Source organism: Macaca mulatta, chromosome 14 (genome assembly GCF_049350105.2).
Source record: "Macaca mulatta isolate MMU2019108-1 chromosome 14, T2T-MMU8v2.0, whole genome shotgun sequence".
In the NCBI taxonomy this organism is placed as follows: domain Eukaryota; kingdom Metazoa; phylum Chordata; class Mammalia; order Primates; family Cercopithecidae; genus Macaca; species Macaca mulatta.
The window spans coordinates 43,185,763-43,202,361 of NC_133419.1; the positions used below are offsets into that span (position 1 = coordinate 43,185,763).

Sequence of the window (16,599 nt, forward strand, 5' to 3'; positions counted from 1 at the left end):
ACCTTTTTATCTTCAAATTCAATGATTCTACCTCTAGCAGCTCCATTTAGCTGAGATTTTTTTTAAGTTATTCTATTTTTCAATTCTAAAAATGTCCATCTTGTTCTTCTTTGTAACTTCTGTTTTTTGCTGTCACCTCATCATTGGCCCTGTTTACTGTCTTTTCCTATTCATATAGAGATTTTTCTAGTTCTTAGTATTATGAGTGATTTTCTCCAGAAATGTGAACTTTTAGGTATGATGAGACTCTGGATGTTATTTAAATCTTCTGTTTTAGCAAGGCTTCTCTGACACCACTCTGTTGAGTTAAGCAGGGTGATGCCTCACTACACAGTGGAGGTAGAAGTCCAGATTCCTCTCTCTGCCTCTGTGTAGAGTATTGAGTATTGATGAAATGAGTATTGAGGAGTATTGATGAAATGAGTACTGATGAAAGGATTCTCATTGTTGCTGGGTGGGGGTGGAAGTTCAAACTTATCACTAGACCTTCAATGATCCCAATCTTGCTGAGAAAGGTAAGGGTACCTCATTACTGCTCCCAAGTGACCTCTATCATCTCCACACCATGGTAGAGTGTGGGGTGGAAGCGACTTCTTTACCTCCAGGTGGTGGTGAAATTCCTGAGTCTCCATCAGGCCACCTCTGTCACCACCCCATCAGAGAAGGGTTGTGGCATCTTAGTACCACTTGTGATAGTAGAAGTTCAGGCTTCCCCCATGGACTCCATTAACACCATGCAGGGGTGTAGGGGGAAGGGATGTGTTATCCCCCAGGGGAAATGAAAGTCCTGGCTCCCCAGTCAGCCTCTTCTGACACAAAACAGGGAGTTATGGCACTTTGTTGCCAACAGGTGGGGGGGACAGTCTAGTCTCCCCACTTGAGCTATAGTATAAATGTTGGTGTAGGGCCACAGTATTTTTCTGTGGTGTTTGGCTGTAATAGAGCAGTTATTGACTAAAAGTTTACTCTATTTCTAGTTGACTCTTTTCCTGTTCCATTGGCTAGAGATAGTAGACATTTTTTGAGGTTTTATTTGTTTGTGTCACTTAGCATTTCTGGACTGCTGGCTTCTCCCTCACCTGTTCTGCAATATGTCAAGCAAAGAGCAAACTTTTTGAGTCTTGAGGTTGCTAGCTGCTCTGCCTTCTTATTTTTGACTTTCAAAGCCGCCTTATGTTTGTTTTATACAGAGTTTCCAAGAGTTTTAACCATAGGTAGCAAAATGAATAGGGAAAACTTTTTCTACTCCATCTTTCTGGAAGGAAGAGCTGTATTCACTTTTGAAATGATTAATTCAATACTATATCCATTTGATAATTCTAAACATTAACAGCCAATTTTTGTCTTTGTTTCAGAGAGATGTTGGTTTTACTCCAAAATACTTTATATTGAAAAAAAAAAAAAAAAACATGCTAAACCTAACTATAAGTTGTGTCTAATAGGAATTTGGTATGACACTGCTATTCTCCTAAGATTGAATCCATTGCTATTACTTGCTTTCCTATAAAAGCAAAATTAAAAGCAAATAAGCAAACAAAACAAATCTAGAAGTTATATTTTTGCAGTATTATAATTTAAATTTAATTAAATATGTTTCTAAATTTGGCAAGTTAAACATAAAGCCTTAAAAATTTGAGCAAAATTGTTTCAAGTGAAAACCTGAGCTTGAAGCCAAGAATGCACTAACCATTGTTCTTGAAATGTACAAATGGATACAAATTAGCATACAAATGTCCCGATGAAATTCTTTTTGTGTTTTAGAAGCTTATTCCTGGAACATATATAAATGTGAAAGGTGCACAGAAGCAAAAAACATGAACTGTAATTAAAGTTAACTTGAACAATACTTATACAGATCTGTGAGGAGCACATTATTATTATGCTAATATGAGCAAACTGAAAATGACAACATATTTGTTATCACTTAAACTGGATCAATCTTATGAAATGAATCTTTCTTCAGTCCACTCCAAAGACATGAAAATTTTAACGTTTCATATTCTTTATTTCCAAATAATTTTCTTGACTCACTCACTTACTCAGTAAATATGTACTCTGTGCCATATTATGTCACTTCAGTTGTGGAGACACTGCTTTATGACAGTGGTTTTCAATCTTTAGTGGCAAGAGGAATCACCTGGAATGCTTTTTTGTAGTCACAACCCCTCAGTTTATTCCCAAAGATACCGATTTAGCAGTCTCAGCTTGGGCCCAAGAGTCTACAGTTTTAAGAAATTCTTCATATAACTCTCATTCTTATTTGTATATTGGTCTGCAAACTACACTATAAAATCACTGTCCTATATAATCTTCGTAGTTCCCTCTGGTTCTCATATTCTTTTTCTCTCAGCATTTAGGTCATTGAACTTTTCTTTGTTAAGTTCAGAGATACAAGTGCAGGTTTGTTACATACATAAACTTATGTAATGTGGGCCTGTTGTACAGATTATTTCATCATCCAGGTATTAAGCCTAATATCCACTAGTTGTTTTTCCTGATCCTCTCCCTCCTTCCACCCTCCATCCTCCAAAAGGCCCCAGTGTGTGATGTTTCCCTCTATATATCTGTGCGTTCTGATAATTTATCTTCAACTTAAAAGTGAGAACATGGGGTATTTGGTTTTCTGTTCCTGTATTAGTTTGCTAACCATAATGGGCCTTCAACTTCATCCATATTTCTGCCAAGGACATGATCTTGTCATTTTTTATGGCTCCATAGTATTTTATGATATATATATGTATCACATTTTCTTTATCCAATCTATCACTGATGGGCATTTAGGTTGATTCCATGTCTTTGCTACAGTGAATAGTGCTGCAATGAACATATACATGCATGTGTCTTTATAAAAGAATAATTTCTATTCCTTTGGACATATGCCCAGTAATGGGATTGCTGGGTCGAATGGTATTTCTATTTTTACATCTTTGAGGAATTGCCACACTATCTTCCACAATGCCTGAACTAATGTACACTCCCACCAACAGTGTATAAGCATTCTTTCTTCTCCATAGCCTCACCACCATCTGTTATTTCTTGATTTTTTAACAATAGCCATTCTGACTAGTGGGTCACTGAACTTTTAAAGGAACCCTGTAACTTCTAGGAATGTTAATGAGCTTATCCAGCCAACTATCAAATAACCAACCTATTCTAGAAGGATGTGTTTTCCAAGCAGAAATTTCAGTCATTCCTGGAATTTTTTTAAAATCCTGTTTATATCTGGCTGGACATCCTGAAACCATTCAGGGACGTCTACCTCTGTGAGAGCTACACATGGGATTCTGTATCACCTAGAGCCATCAGAAAAATCATTTCATTGAAATGCCTTTAACATGCTTATATTCAATATAGAAGCAATATAAATTGTCTGTATCTTTCTTAAAATTTATATAAGAAGGTCTTTGGGCCGGGCGCGGTGGCTCACGCCTGTAATCCCAGCGCTTTGGGAGGCCGAGGCGGGCGGATCACAAGGTCAGGAGATCGATCACAAGGTCAGGAGATCGAGACCACGGTGAAACCCCGTCTCTACTAAAAATACAAAAAATTAGCCGGGCGCGGTTGTGGGCGCCTGTAGTCCCAGCTACTCGGGAGGCTGAGGCAGGAGAATGGCGTGAACCCGGGAGGCGGAGCTTGCAGTGAGCCGAGATCGCGCCACTGCACTCCAGCCTGGGTGATAGAGCGAGACTCCGTCTCAAAAAAAAAAAAAAAAAAAAAAAAAAAAAAGAAGGTCTTTGGTTAAAAGAATTCTGTATTTTTACAAGTTGTATTTAATTTATTTATTGTTCTATTTAATGTGTTTATGCAGTTCAGGTTGAATCCCAGCATAGTCATAGATAAGCACCAATCATACTAATAACTGTAAAATAATAAGCTATCACTGACTACACTAACATTACATTATAGCAAAATTTTAACCAAATACTAGTATCTTGCATATCAATGATCAGCATATCTGAGTTTATTTCACAGGGAGTCTCAAAACAAATCAAAAATCTATTTGTTCCCTTATAACATTTAGAAAAGATCCAATATTAAATCTGCATTGAACATGGAACTTGCTTTAGCTACTAAAAAATGAATAAATTAGAGGACAAACTAGAAGGTATTTTAAGTAGGTAAGTACAAAGACTTAACCTTATCTTGATTTTTTATTCTGACTTATAAGGAAGCTAATACATATATATTTAACTTACCTCACTCATTTGGAAAGAGTAGTCTATATGTTTATTGGCGTGTCCCCCTAAATTAAATAAGAAAGAGAAAAACACGTTAAATTAGCCAACTGATCAGAATATGTTCAGAAGTCTGTGTAAGGAAAAAATATGAATTGAATGAATTAAAAAATTCAAAGGAAACATACTAGAAGAAAAGATGCAAGGTTATTCAGGAGCTAAATTGTTTAAAACAGACTCCAAAAGAAGTCTTACCTAAAACTGCCTATAAAAGGAAAAGCATATAATACTGATGTGTAAAACGCAATCTCAATTACTGAGAAATAAACTTAACTCTGATCAATGCAGTTATCAATCTATAACCACAAAACCACTAAGAGTAAAATACCCAATAAAGTGTCCATTGATATCTCTTAATTCTCACCATGTGAGATTTAATATTCTCTCGGCTTGTTTTCCTGATGTCAAACCAGACAGGTTGCATGTAGAACACTATCAGTTTCTAAATAGGCCAAAGTACTTTCCGGACATACAGATAGCCCCGTAATGGTTATGCATTTAGTCGTTTGCCCTAAAATACATGTTCAGATAAGTTTATGACACTAAAAAAGTTAAAGATAGAACTGAAATTCTTATTCTTATTTTCTAGTGGTTCCAACTTGAAAAAGCCCTAAGATATATTTAAGCCAAAAACTACATATATATATATACACACACACATACACACACACACATATATATACACACACACACATATATATAGGAGAAAATATCACAATGGGAACCGCATAAAATGCTAGCACTTTAAGTACAAGTTAGTAACTATAATTTTAGAAATAGGATAGAAAAACTGGTGAATGAAACTGAACAGAGCCCAGAACAAGACACTTTATTATATGGAAACTTGATATTGAACCATTGTAGGGGTTGATTAATGTCTCTCCTACACCCAAATTCATGTCCATCTCAAATCTCAGACTGAAACCTAATTTGGAAATGTAGTCTTTACAGATGTAATTAGTTAAGGACCTAGAGATAAAGTTATACTGGATTTAAGGTGGGCCTTAAATCCAATGATGGATGTCCTCCTAAGAAAAGAGGAGGGAACAGAGGCTCAGAGGAAGGCAATGTGAAGATAAAAGCAGAAATCAGAATGATGTGTCTACAAAGCCAAAAAACACCAAGTATTTCAGGTGCTATAGTCTGAATGCGCTCATGGTGCAGAGCTCTTGTGAATGGTAATAGAGTCCTTATTAAAGAGATTCCAGAGAGCTGCCTTCCCTCTTCCATCATGTGAAGACACAGTAAGATGTCATTAATGAGCCAGGAAACAAGCCCTTACCAGACAGTGAGTTCACTACCATGATCTTAGACTCCACAGCATCAAGAGCTGTGAGAAATAAATGCTTGTTCTTATAAGTAAAAAATAATAAAATAAAGCAATTGTATAAACCCAAAAAATATTTTAAAAATCTACTATTTGTATAGCTTATTCACAACCCAAGTATAATCGTCCAATTCCTTTTCATAGATCACACAAATCACTCAGTTATTCTCTTAAATAATTAAGCCCATTATATATATTAATTTATACTTGACAGAAATTCAACTATTATAGGTTGGCTAGGGAGTAAGGTCCAAAGTTTTCTGCAGAGGAATATTTTGATTTTTGATTTGTACATTGGTTAAAACAAGGCTTGGATGTGAAAATAAACACTGATTTGCAAGAAAGCTTTATTTTATTTATAATTTTATTTTATTTTAAAAAGCAGATTTATGGTTCATAGCTTTGTTGGTATAAGATGGGGTTATTCTTGATATAAGTTTTCTGCCTTTGGCAAATAGTAAAACTCTTTAAAATTAACTAAAACCAACCTATGTCTCCAGCCTCACCCTTTTGCGCTCTTAAGTCTGGCCCACTAGTCTCCTTTCAGATCCTTATATCTTCTTTCAGTTTCATTCTACTTCTTTGTGGGGCCTTAACACACAATTCCTCTGTAAGGAATGCTCTCTGCTATGGATTGAACGTGTCCCCCAAAGTTTGTGTGTTGGAAACAATCTGCAATGCAACCATGTTGAGAGGTAGGACCTTGAAGAGGTGATTAGGTCATGAGTGTTCTGCCCTCATAAATGAATTAGTGCTGTTATCACAGGAATAGATGTGTAACTACAAAAATGGATTTGTTATGAAAGAAAGTTAGGCCATCTCATGTGTGCATGCTCTCTCACCAAGTGATGCCTTCCACCATGTTATGACACAGCAAGAAGAGGCTCACCAGATGTGTTCCCCAATCTTGGACTTCCCAGCTTCCAGAACATGGACCAAATAAACTCCCATTGTTTATAAATTACCCAGTCTGTAGTATTCTGTTATAACAGCACAAAAGAGAATAACACACTCTCTCACTCCCGACCTTGCCCTGGGTAATTCTTCACATCCGTCAGATATCAGCTTGAAAGTCACTTTCTCCCCAGGGAAGCCTTCTCTCATCTATCTGGCTAGTTCAAAGCATCTGATATATCTCTACTTGATGGCACTTGTCAGGGTTTCAATTTTACATGAATATGTGTGCTTTTTTATTAATATCTTTTTATCCCCAAAAGAAGATAAGTTTCTGAAAAGTGATCACAATTTCTAATTTTGTTCTTTTAGCATACTGATTGGCAAACGAAAGATGGCTGATAAACATTCATTAAAAAATTGAATGAGCAAGCCAACAACGGAGCCAAGTTTTTCTACCACTGTGGCTGCAAATGAAAAGCGAAAATATAATCATAACTTGCCATGCACCAGGCACTGTGCAAAGAGGTATAACAAATATTTACATGGCATTTCCTTTGTATTACATATTATAAGTAATCTAGCAATGAATTAAAGCATGAACAAGGATGTGCATAGGTTATACGCAAATACTATGCCATTTCATATAAGGGACTCGAGCATCCTTGGATTTTGGTACCAGTGGGATATCCTGAAACCAATGCCTGTGGATACTGAGAGACAACAGTACTCACACACATACATAACACACCGACACAACTTCTCCTTCTAAGTGATAATTCAAATCCTATATCAGCAATTTTAAAGTACTGTCTGCCAATCCCTGTCAAGATACAATTTATTTTACTTGCAGTATGTGTCACATTTACATATTTTATTATTTATTTAAAGTTTTATAATAATATTAAAACCATATTTGTCTTTTCAATTCTGTCGACATTTGCACCAATGATGCAAAAACAATGGGATAAAAGTGCTGGTCCCATCATATGAATCAACTCCATGGCACCAGACTATACTAGCAGTCATTATATTCTCCTCCATTATGCACTCTCAGCATAAAAAGAAACAAAAATGTAGTTTAACTTAAAAATGTCCTTGATAAACAGTAAAGCTTATGAAGTTTATAAAATCTTGACCCTGAACACACAAATTTTTAATAATCTGTAAAGAAACAGGAAGAATGCATTAAGCGCTGCTGCTGCATTCCAAAGTACCATGGTTGCCTCATGAAAAAGTACTTTACATTGCAAGGTAAAGTAGCTAAATTTTTCACAAAAGATCATTTTAGTTGAAAGCATGATGGGAAAACATATAGGGTCATACAGACCTGACTATTTGTCAGATATTACCTCAAACATTAATGACATGAATCTATCATTTCATGGAAAACGCCTGAGAGTATTTATTGCCAATGATAAAATTTGAGTTGCAAATGAAATAATTTTTGTAAACTTGTGTCCGTCACTGTGAGCTTAACAGATTCCCAAGGCATTCCTGATGAAATCAGTGATGATGTTAGCATTACGTTTTGGTGTTTTAAAATGAAATATGTCAACATTTGGAAGATCTGTATAACTCAGTAGATAACTGTTTTCCAAATAAGCAATACATGATGTTACAAAACTATGCATGAGAAAAAGATACATTCAAAGTGAAGGAAAGACCAATAGATTTTAATGTAGCAGTGAAATAAAAGTTCATTTCAGTGGTTTCAAATTCTACATTATATCTAACTTTAAAGAACCTATTATACATTGAATATGGAGGCAAATCAGAGAATATCCATAATTACTCAAAAACTCTTTAAAAGTATCCTCCTTTTTCAACTATAGATCTGTAAGAGGCCAGAATTTCTTCATACACTTCAACCAAAACACAACACATCACAACAGAGTGAATGTAAATGCAGATATGAGAATATCTATATTTTATCAGGCCAGAGATTAAAGAGATTTTTTTTAAAGTAGAACACTGCACTCGTATCACTAAATTTATTTTGTTTTAGAAAATATACCTATTTTCATAAAAATATGTTAAGATGAAATAGAAGACTCCTAGGCATGAGAAATTTGAGAAGATGCCATTTAAGAAAACAGGAGAGAGTGTTAATGGTGGATGACTAATACAGCAGAGGCTGCAGGCTACTGACAAATATCTTTCCTCGTCCTCCTCCTTCTTTCCTAATAGAACCTAATTATATAGTGTGGTAATGTACTCAAGCAAGCAAAACATTTCCTAGCCTCCATTGCAAGAGTATGACATAAATTCAAAGCTCTCAACTGTCATAAGTGGTATGTCTATCTCATAATGTTTGTGTACGCACTAAATAGATAATGCATGTACTTGGCATATAGGAGGTAAATGGATGTTATTCTTGTTGATATTGTTGTTATTATTCTATTCTACTATTAAACTTCAAAACTGCTGTAAATTCCTTGGGCTAAGTTTCAGAATGTCAGAATAAAATTGAAATAACTCCTTTCGTATTCAGATCTTTGTGTGGCAGAATCTGCTCTTAAAATGTTTTACTCTAAGCAAAACATGAAAACTAACCAACTATACCTATACCACTTAACTTTCTGAGTGCAGGCTTTCTCATGTAAAAGATACAAATGTAAAGAGAAATGCTCTGAAAAATATTAAACATCATACAATATTACCGTCAATGGGTTTTACTCATAATTACTGCCTAAACATATAGCTCAAAACTCAGTTGATCCTGATCCTGATCATCTCTCATTAGATCTGTGAATGAAAAGGAGACCAATTTAGCATGGCTTTATAATGAATTGATAAAGAATAGGATTCTAAGAAATACAAGCCTTGTCTCTCAAGATATGATAGTTGACATTGACTTAGAGAGGTTTTTTTTTTTTTTTTTAAGGACAAAAACAGTCACTATTATGCCAAAGAACAAAGCATCAAACAAAATATAGTTCCAATCACAGAACAATCAAGCAACTGCAAACCTTAAGCTAGGTTTAAAGAGCTTTACAATTCTATTTTTACAACAAGAAAGTTGAAAAACTGCAAACACTCGTCCTTCTTTTTCCTAATTATTTTTGCTCCATTTAACATAAAACAAGTAGGTGAAAAAATATTTTCAAGCTGCTATTACAATTTGATGTAATGCATTTATTTGAGAATGTGGAAAAGGGACAATATGAATCCTCCAGATCACCTCCTATTGTTACTAGCTCTCCCTTCACACTGTAACCTTTAAAATTGCAGTTTTCTTTCTCTAGAACTAGCACTTGTTTTCTTCCCTTTCTAACTCTTGCTTATTTTTCACATTATATAAACCTAGACCCCTTCCTTTCAGGCCTTACCTGAAACCTCAACTGTCCCCTGGGTTGGCCTCCCACCAGCTCCCATACCACCTTGAATGCAGCCCTCTCTGGACACCTAGCTCAATTATACATCCCTCCACAAGACTGTCAGCTCCAGAGAACCAACAGGGACACATTTTGTCAACTGCATCCTTTTGTTAAATACCGGGACATTCAAGAGGATAGATTTATTTTCATACACACCATGCTCCCTCTCACCCCTGCACACTTACTGCTCGCTAGCTCTCTCACATCCATGCACCCTTGCAATTAGATATTTACACAGACCATAGACTCAGACACTTTCACACTCCCTCATGGAGTATAAAGATGCCGTAACTATGCATAATCACCAAACCTCTGTCAAAACAGAGGCCTGACTGAAGAGGCGGGATTTGAAGCCAACAACTCTGTCAGTTTCTTTCTATTCCTCCAACTTCCTCTAAAATGAATGGATAAGAGTATACTCTCCCTACAGGCTAGATTCCAGGGATATGACAGATTTGGTACCAATCGCTGTGGAGAATCATCAAATATGTGCTAAAAGTAAAGCCAGCCTAAAGACTGAGTCTTGAGTTTTCACTGAAAGCACATTACTAAGAATACACACTCCAGCAAATCCACAGCCCCAAAATAGCACTTGTATTTACCAACTGATCTTCTCAGTTTACACTCTTACTAGCAGTATAAAATAAAATATTTCTAATCAAATATTAACATTACTAAAGACAGGTGGCTTAGTTGAACACAATGCTTAACATAGCTGTAAAGATGCAAACAACCTAACATTCAACTTTTAATCTACCTTTTCCGATATTAAACTCTCAAATTGTCTTTTCCAATACTAACTATATCAGAAATCAGCTAAAGAATGAACATTTCTTGAGGCTATGGTGAGCTATAATTACACCACTGCACTCCAGCTGGGAAAACAGAGAAAGATCTCAAAAAAAAAAAAAAAAAAAAAAAAAAATTAAATTCCAGCAATGACATTTTACTGGCAATGTTTGTTTATGTAACTAATTAAGTGCTCTATTACCTTCTGCCTTTAGAATTTCATTTTTAAAATTAGAAGATAGTAGGAAATTAGACAGCTGGAGATCACTGATTCCTTATGTGTTTAATTGTGAAAAAAAGTAGAGAAGATGTAATAAATCTTAGATCTATTACATCTAAAAGGAAAAATGTTACATTGTCTCTCTTATAATCAATTTTATAAATTAACTCTCATATTCAGTATTTAAAGGTGATTTAGAAAGCACATATGAAATCAACGCTTACCGACATGGGTAAATTTAGTCTAAAAAGTCTGCTTACATTTTAAAACATAGAAATGAAAGTAGCTACTAAAACTCAATGCTCTGGAACTTGAATTTTTCAGCCTTCTTCAGCCAACACTTTTGTTTTCATAACAGTGTCATCTGTTTTATTTTGTATTTATTCTATTTATTTATTTATTTGAGATGGAGTCTCACTCTGTCGCCAGGCTAGAGTGCAGTGGTGCAATCTTGGCTCACTGCAACCCCCACCTCCCAGGTTCAAGGGATTCTCCTGCCTCAGCCTCCCGAGTAGCTGGGACTACAGGTGCATGGCAACACACTCAGCTAATTTTTGTATTTTTAGTAGAGACGGGGTTTCACCATGTTGGCCAGGATGGTCTTGATCTCTTGACCTCACGATCCACCCGCCTCGGCCTCTCAAAGTGCTGGGATTACAGGCATGAGCCAACACACCCAGCCAACAGTGTCATTTAACTCAAAGAGAAAATATATCTGGAAGTAGAGTTCTAAAAATTCACTGGAATGTATATATATATATATATATAAAAAAAAAAAAAAAAAAAAAAAAAAAAAAAAAAAACCTCTCATAACAATGCACTTTTCATATGCCCTAGTGCTATGGTTTAAATATCCCTCCAAAACTCATAGTGGAATTTAACTGTCATTGTAATGGTATTAGGAGGTAGAACCTTGAAGAGGTGATTACGTCATGAGAGCTCCATCCTCCTGAATGAATTCATGCCATTCTCATGGGAGTGGGTTAGTTATATCAGAATTGGGTTCCTAATGAAAGGATAAGTTTGGACACATTTATCTCTTGGTCTAATGTGCTCCCTTGACCTTCCAACATGTTAAGAGGCAGCACAAAGATGTCAGATGCCAGTACCATGCTCTTGGACTTTCCAGACTCCAGAACCAAGAGCCATATATTTTCTTTATAAATTACCCAAGCTGTGGTACTCTGTTATAGCAATTAAAAAAAAAAAAAAGTGGTCTAAGACACCTAATAAGAACACAAGTCTCAATAATGGGCAGTAAAACTAAACCAGCAAAAGAACTGACATGCTAAGAAACATCTAAAAATATACGAGTCATATGAGTGGCCTGAACTATGTTGCTCCTTAGGCCCTGCTCTCATCAATGCCACACTCCTCTGCTGCTTGGATTCTGGATCTTTGAATATACCTAGATACAGGAATTTGGGCAGAATGCAGTAATTAGTCCCAGCCATCAAATATAGGGTATTCCTCATCAATATCTTTTTCTCTCACCTCCACCCTAATCGGAGGCACAATTTGGATCACATGCAAGCATAAATAGATTACAAAGGCCTTTTTTAAAAAATGGGGGAGTGTGACTGGGCATTGTGGCTCACATCTGTAATCCCAGCAATTTAAGAGGTCAAGTCAGGTGGATCAGCTGAGCTGCGGAGTTCAAGACCAACTTGGGCAACAGGGTGAAACTCCATCTTCATAAAAAAAATAATAATAATTAGCTGGGGAGATCGTGGTGCAGCACTTATAGTCCAAGATACTCCAGAGGCTGAGGTGGCAGGATCGCTTGAACCTGGGAGTCAAGAGGTTTCAGTAAGCACAGATGATGCCCCTGCATTGCAGCCTGGGCAACAGAGTCAGACCCTGTCTCAGAAAATAAAATAAAATAAAATAAAAAATAAGGGGGGTATGCTTCAACTGACACCATCAAGAACATAGAATGATAACACTCAGAATGGGAGGAAATATTTGTAAATCATATATCTAATAAGGCACTTGTATTCAGAACACATAAAGAATTTCTGCAACTCAATAATGAAAAAGACAACTCAGTATTTGTAAACAGGCAAATGATCTGAATAGACATTTCTCCAAAAACATGAATAACTAATAAGTAAATGAAAATACTTGCTACATTAGTCACTAGGGAAATACAATCAAAATCACATTGAGATACCACTGTATAACCACTAGGATGGCTATAATAAAAAAGACAATAACAAGTGTTAGTGAGGATGTACAGAAATTGGAATCCTCATACATGATTGATGGGAAGGTAACATGCAGATGCCTGGAAAACTGTTTGGCAGTTTCTTAAAATGTTCCATATAAAGCTACCACATAATCCAGCAATTCCACTCCCAGACATATACCCAAGGAAAATAAAAACATATGTTCATATGAAAACTTATACATCAAGGTTCATAGCAGCATTATTCATAGAAGCAAAAAAGTGGAAATAACACAAATCCTACCAACTGACGAATGGATAGGTATGCTATATCTCTACAATGGAATAATATTGGGCAATTAATAAGAATGATGCACTGATAAAAGCTGCAGTATGGATTAACTTCAAAAACATTAAGAGAAAGAAGCCAGTTACAACAGACCAAATGTCGTATAATTCTGTTTATGTGAATGGGCTTGAATAGGCAAATCTATAGAAGCAATAAAGAGATTACTGTAGGAAGTGAGGAGTATGGGAAGTGACTGCCTAAGAGGTTTCTATTTGGGGTGATGAAAGTGTTCTAAAATTAGATAATGATGATAGTTAAAAACTCTGGGCCGGGCGCGGTGGCTCAAGCCTGTAATCCCAGCACTTTGGGAGGCCGAGACGGGCGGATCACGAGGTCAGGAGATCGAGACCATCCTGGCTAATACAGTGAAACCCCGTCTCTACTAAAAATACAAAAAACTAGCCGGGCGAGGTGGCGGGCGCCTGTGGTCCCAGCTACTCGGGAGGCTGAGGCAGGAGAATGGCGGGAACCCGGGAGGCGGAGCTTGCAGTGAGCTGAGGTCCGGCCACTGCACTCCAGCCCGGCGACAGAGCGAGACTCCGTCTCAAAAAAAAAAAAAAAAAAAAAAAAAAAACCTCTGTAAATACACTAAAAAAATCCAACCTTACACGTCCAATAGGTGAATTTTACAGTATATAGATTATATCTCAAAAAAGCTGCTTTAAAAAGGGAACGAGGAGGATGCAGTAACACACGGTATTTCCCGGTGCCTGAAATAGACTGAATAGTTATGATCAGATCTTCTGTCACTTTGGAAAACGGTTTCCATGTTTAAATCCAACACTAAACAAGACACGAAAATAAAGTATCATTGAAGAAACTGGGGTCCTGGAGACAGTAACAAAATAGTATGTGCATTTTAGGGAAAATACGTGTATTAAAATAGGTCCACGGAATACAGGTGGTGTAAAGGCTTTGGCAAACAATGGGTAAATATTTCTCAGCGGAACTAAAGAGCTTAATGAAAGCTGTTTAAAAGCAACGGCAGCAGCAGCAGCAGCAGCAGCAGCGGCAGCAGCGGCAGCAGCAGCTTTTCCAAGTGCCTATTGCTCTCAGTATCTCAAACTGACAGATTTTAGGATCTGCTACTCCTACAATTAACAAGCATCTCAAAGCATGATCAGTAACGGGAAGAGAGAGTGAGGTAATAAGACTCGAGGACCAGCTCCTTACACGTGGGATAACTGTCTTGCACTCTATACTGCTACTTTCTTTGGGAAAGCCTTGGTTTCCAGTGGCTGAATTCGGAGGCCCAAGCACCGCAGCGCTAACGTAGCAGCCCCGAATTACTCGGCGGTTCCCAGGCCTGCAGGGGAGCAAGGAGGGTGTTCCGCAACCATAGGGGTCACGGGTCGCAGGTCCCTGGCGCGCAGGAGCAGCAGAGAAATCTGTGGGGCGCCGAAACCAACCCCACTCACCCCAGGCGGGGGACTCTGCCCTGCAGTCCTGGTTTCGCGCTGGGCACGCCACGCTGCGAACCTCCCTAGGACTCAGGCCGCAGGGCGGCCAACGTCCCCCCGGGCCCCCGCGCCGCGGGTGGCGGTGTGCAGGAAGCCAGCCCGGCTCTCCCTTGACGCCTCTTGGCGCGGTCCTACCTTCCTCAGTCAACACTTCGAGGAGATTCGGGTCGCCCATCTTCGCCAGCTCGTTAATGACACTGGTGCCCGAGAGGCAGCAGGAGACGCGCAGCTGAGACGGGCGTGGAGATCTGGACCAGGTGCTGAATCTGATTGTGGGCAGCCGGAGTTGCTGCTGCTGGATTTCTAAGGGACTGCTCTTCCTTCTGCAGGCCTCCTTCTCCTCCTCCTCCTCCTCTTCCTCCTCCTCCTCCTCCTCCTCGGACTCCACAGTCTCTGGGCACCTCAGCCAGCCGGCCTTCTTCTCCAGCGGGTACTTCCACTCGACCCGGTCCCCGACAACCTGCTCCGTGAGCTTGGTCCCGGGCTTCCCCACCCTCACCCGGTAGCGCTCTTGGGCGCTCTCCCAGTACTTCTCCAGACACCTGTCCCTGTGCCTGCCCGGCAGCCGATCTGGCAGCCGCCACTCCTCCCGGCGCTCGCCAGGGTCCTTTCCACTCCCGCCCTCTGGCAGCTTTCCTTTCCCCTTCGCTCCGTTCCTGTTGTTTCCACGCTTCTTTCCCCGCCTACAGACCGCAAGACCGGCCGGCGCCCCACCCTCGGAGACCGCCATCTCCCCGCCCCCCGGCCTGGCTGGCTCCACGCCAGCCACCTCCTCTCCGCTCAAGCAGTCCCCAGGTCCCTGCTCTGCCGCCTCCCGCACCTCCTCCGGACTCGCAGCCTCCCGTCCCTCCTCGGAACCCGTCGCCTCCGGTCTCTCGTTGGGACCCGCCGCTTCCCGTCCCTCCTCAGGACCCGCGGCCTCCGGTCTCTCCTGAGGACCCGCAGCCCGCCGGGCATGTTGGCCGGCCTCCTCCATTCTCTACAGGCTTCGCACGTCCTTTTCCCCTGGGTCCACCCACGACCAGGAATCCTGGTTCCCCAGGGCTGCCGCCTCCCTCCTGTCGGAATCCTCTTCCTCCGATCCCCACAGGGGGTCCTGATGCTCCCTCAGCCGGTTGGCCAGGTCCTCATCGATCCGCTTGGCCCTAAGCCCACCCTGCGTGCCACTCGGAGAGAACCCCCCTCCCAGTTGGGAGTTACTTTTTGTCGCGTGGGGAAAAGACCCTTTCCCTTAAAGGAACCCCTCCCTATTTAAGGCCGGCGCATGGCTGGAGACCAAGATGCCAGCAGCCCCTTCCCCATAGCGTCTGGAGCGGGAGTATTACCTTTTCTCCTGGCCCTGCCTGCTTCCTGGGCTCCCAGCAGGAACTCTGCCCTCTACAGGTGAGGGAAGGTCATTCCATGTGGCCTGAGTTCCAAGTCAGCCTCTGCCCCTTTGTTAGTGTGGGGCAAGTTTCTCTAAGTTTCAGTTTTCACATCTTTAAAGGAGAATGATAATAGTACCTACCTCCTAGGGTGTTGTGAGAAGCACGGTGCACAGTCCTTGGCAAAGAATGTGTTAAACATTTAACTGCTATTAAGATTAACCCATATTATAGTCCAGCTGGTATGATACCTGTCATCATCTCAGCTGGACGATATCGCTTGAAATCTCAGGAGTTCGAGACTAGCCTGGGCAACACAGGGATACCCCTGTCTCTACAAAAAATTGGAAAATTAGCCGGGCATGGTGGCAGGCACCTGTGGTCCCAGCTACTCAGGAGGCTGAGGTGGGAAGA

The 16,599-nt window shown here is 39.6% G+C and overlaps 1 protein-coding gene across 8 annotated transcripts in view; it reads right to left on the reverse strand.

Moving 5' to 3' along the window:
* The window catches only part of ANO5 (anoctamin 5), a 100,108-nt gene extending 83,935 nt beyond the window's left edge, over nucleotides 1-16,173 (reverse strand). For 4 of the 8 annotated variants that reach the window (XM_077964826.1, XM_077964824.1, XM_077964825.1 and 1 more), the window contains exons 1-2: nucleotides 16,147-16,173; nucleotides 4,197-4,243 (exon numbers count right to left, since the gene is read on the reverse strand). In XM_077964826.1, coding sequence (XP_077820952.1) covers nucleotides 4,197-4,205 — 9 coding nt within the window. In that variant the 5' untranslated portion in view covers nucleotides 4,206-4,243; nucleotides 16,147-16,173. Of the gene's footprint in view, nucleotides 1-4,196; nucleotides 4,244-14,956 lie in introns of all 8 variants that reach the window. The other 4 variants (XM_015114630.3, XM_015114628.3, XM_015114629.3 and 1 more) reach the window with 2 other exon arrangements.
* Nucleotides 16,174-16,599: the final 426 nt, after the last annotated feature.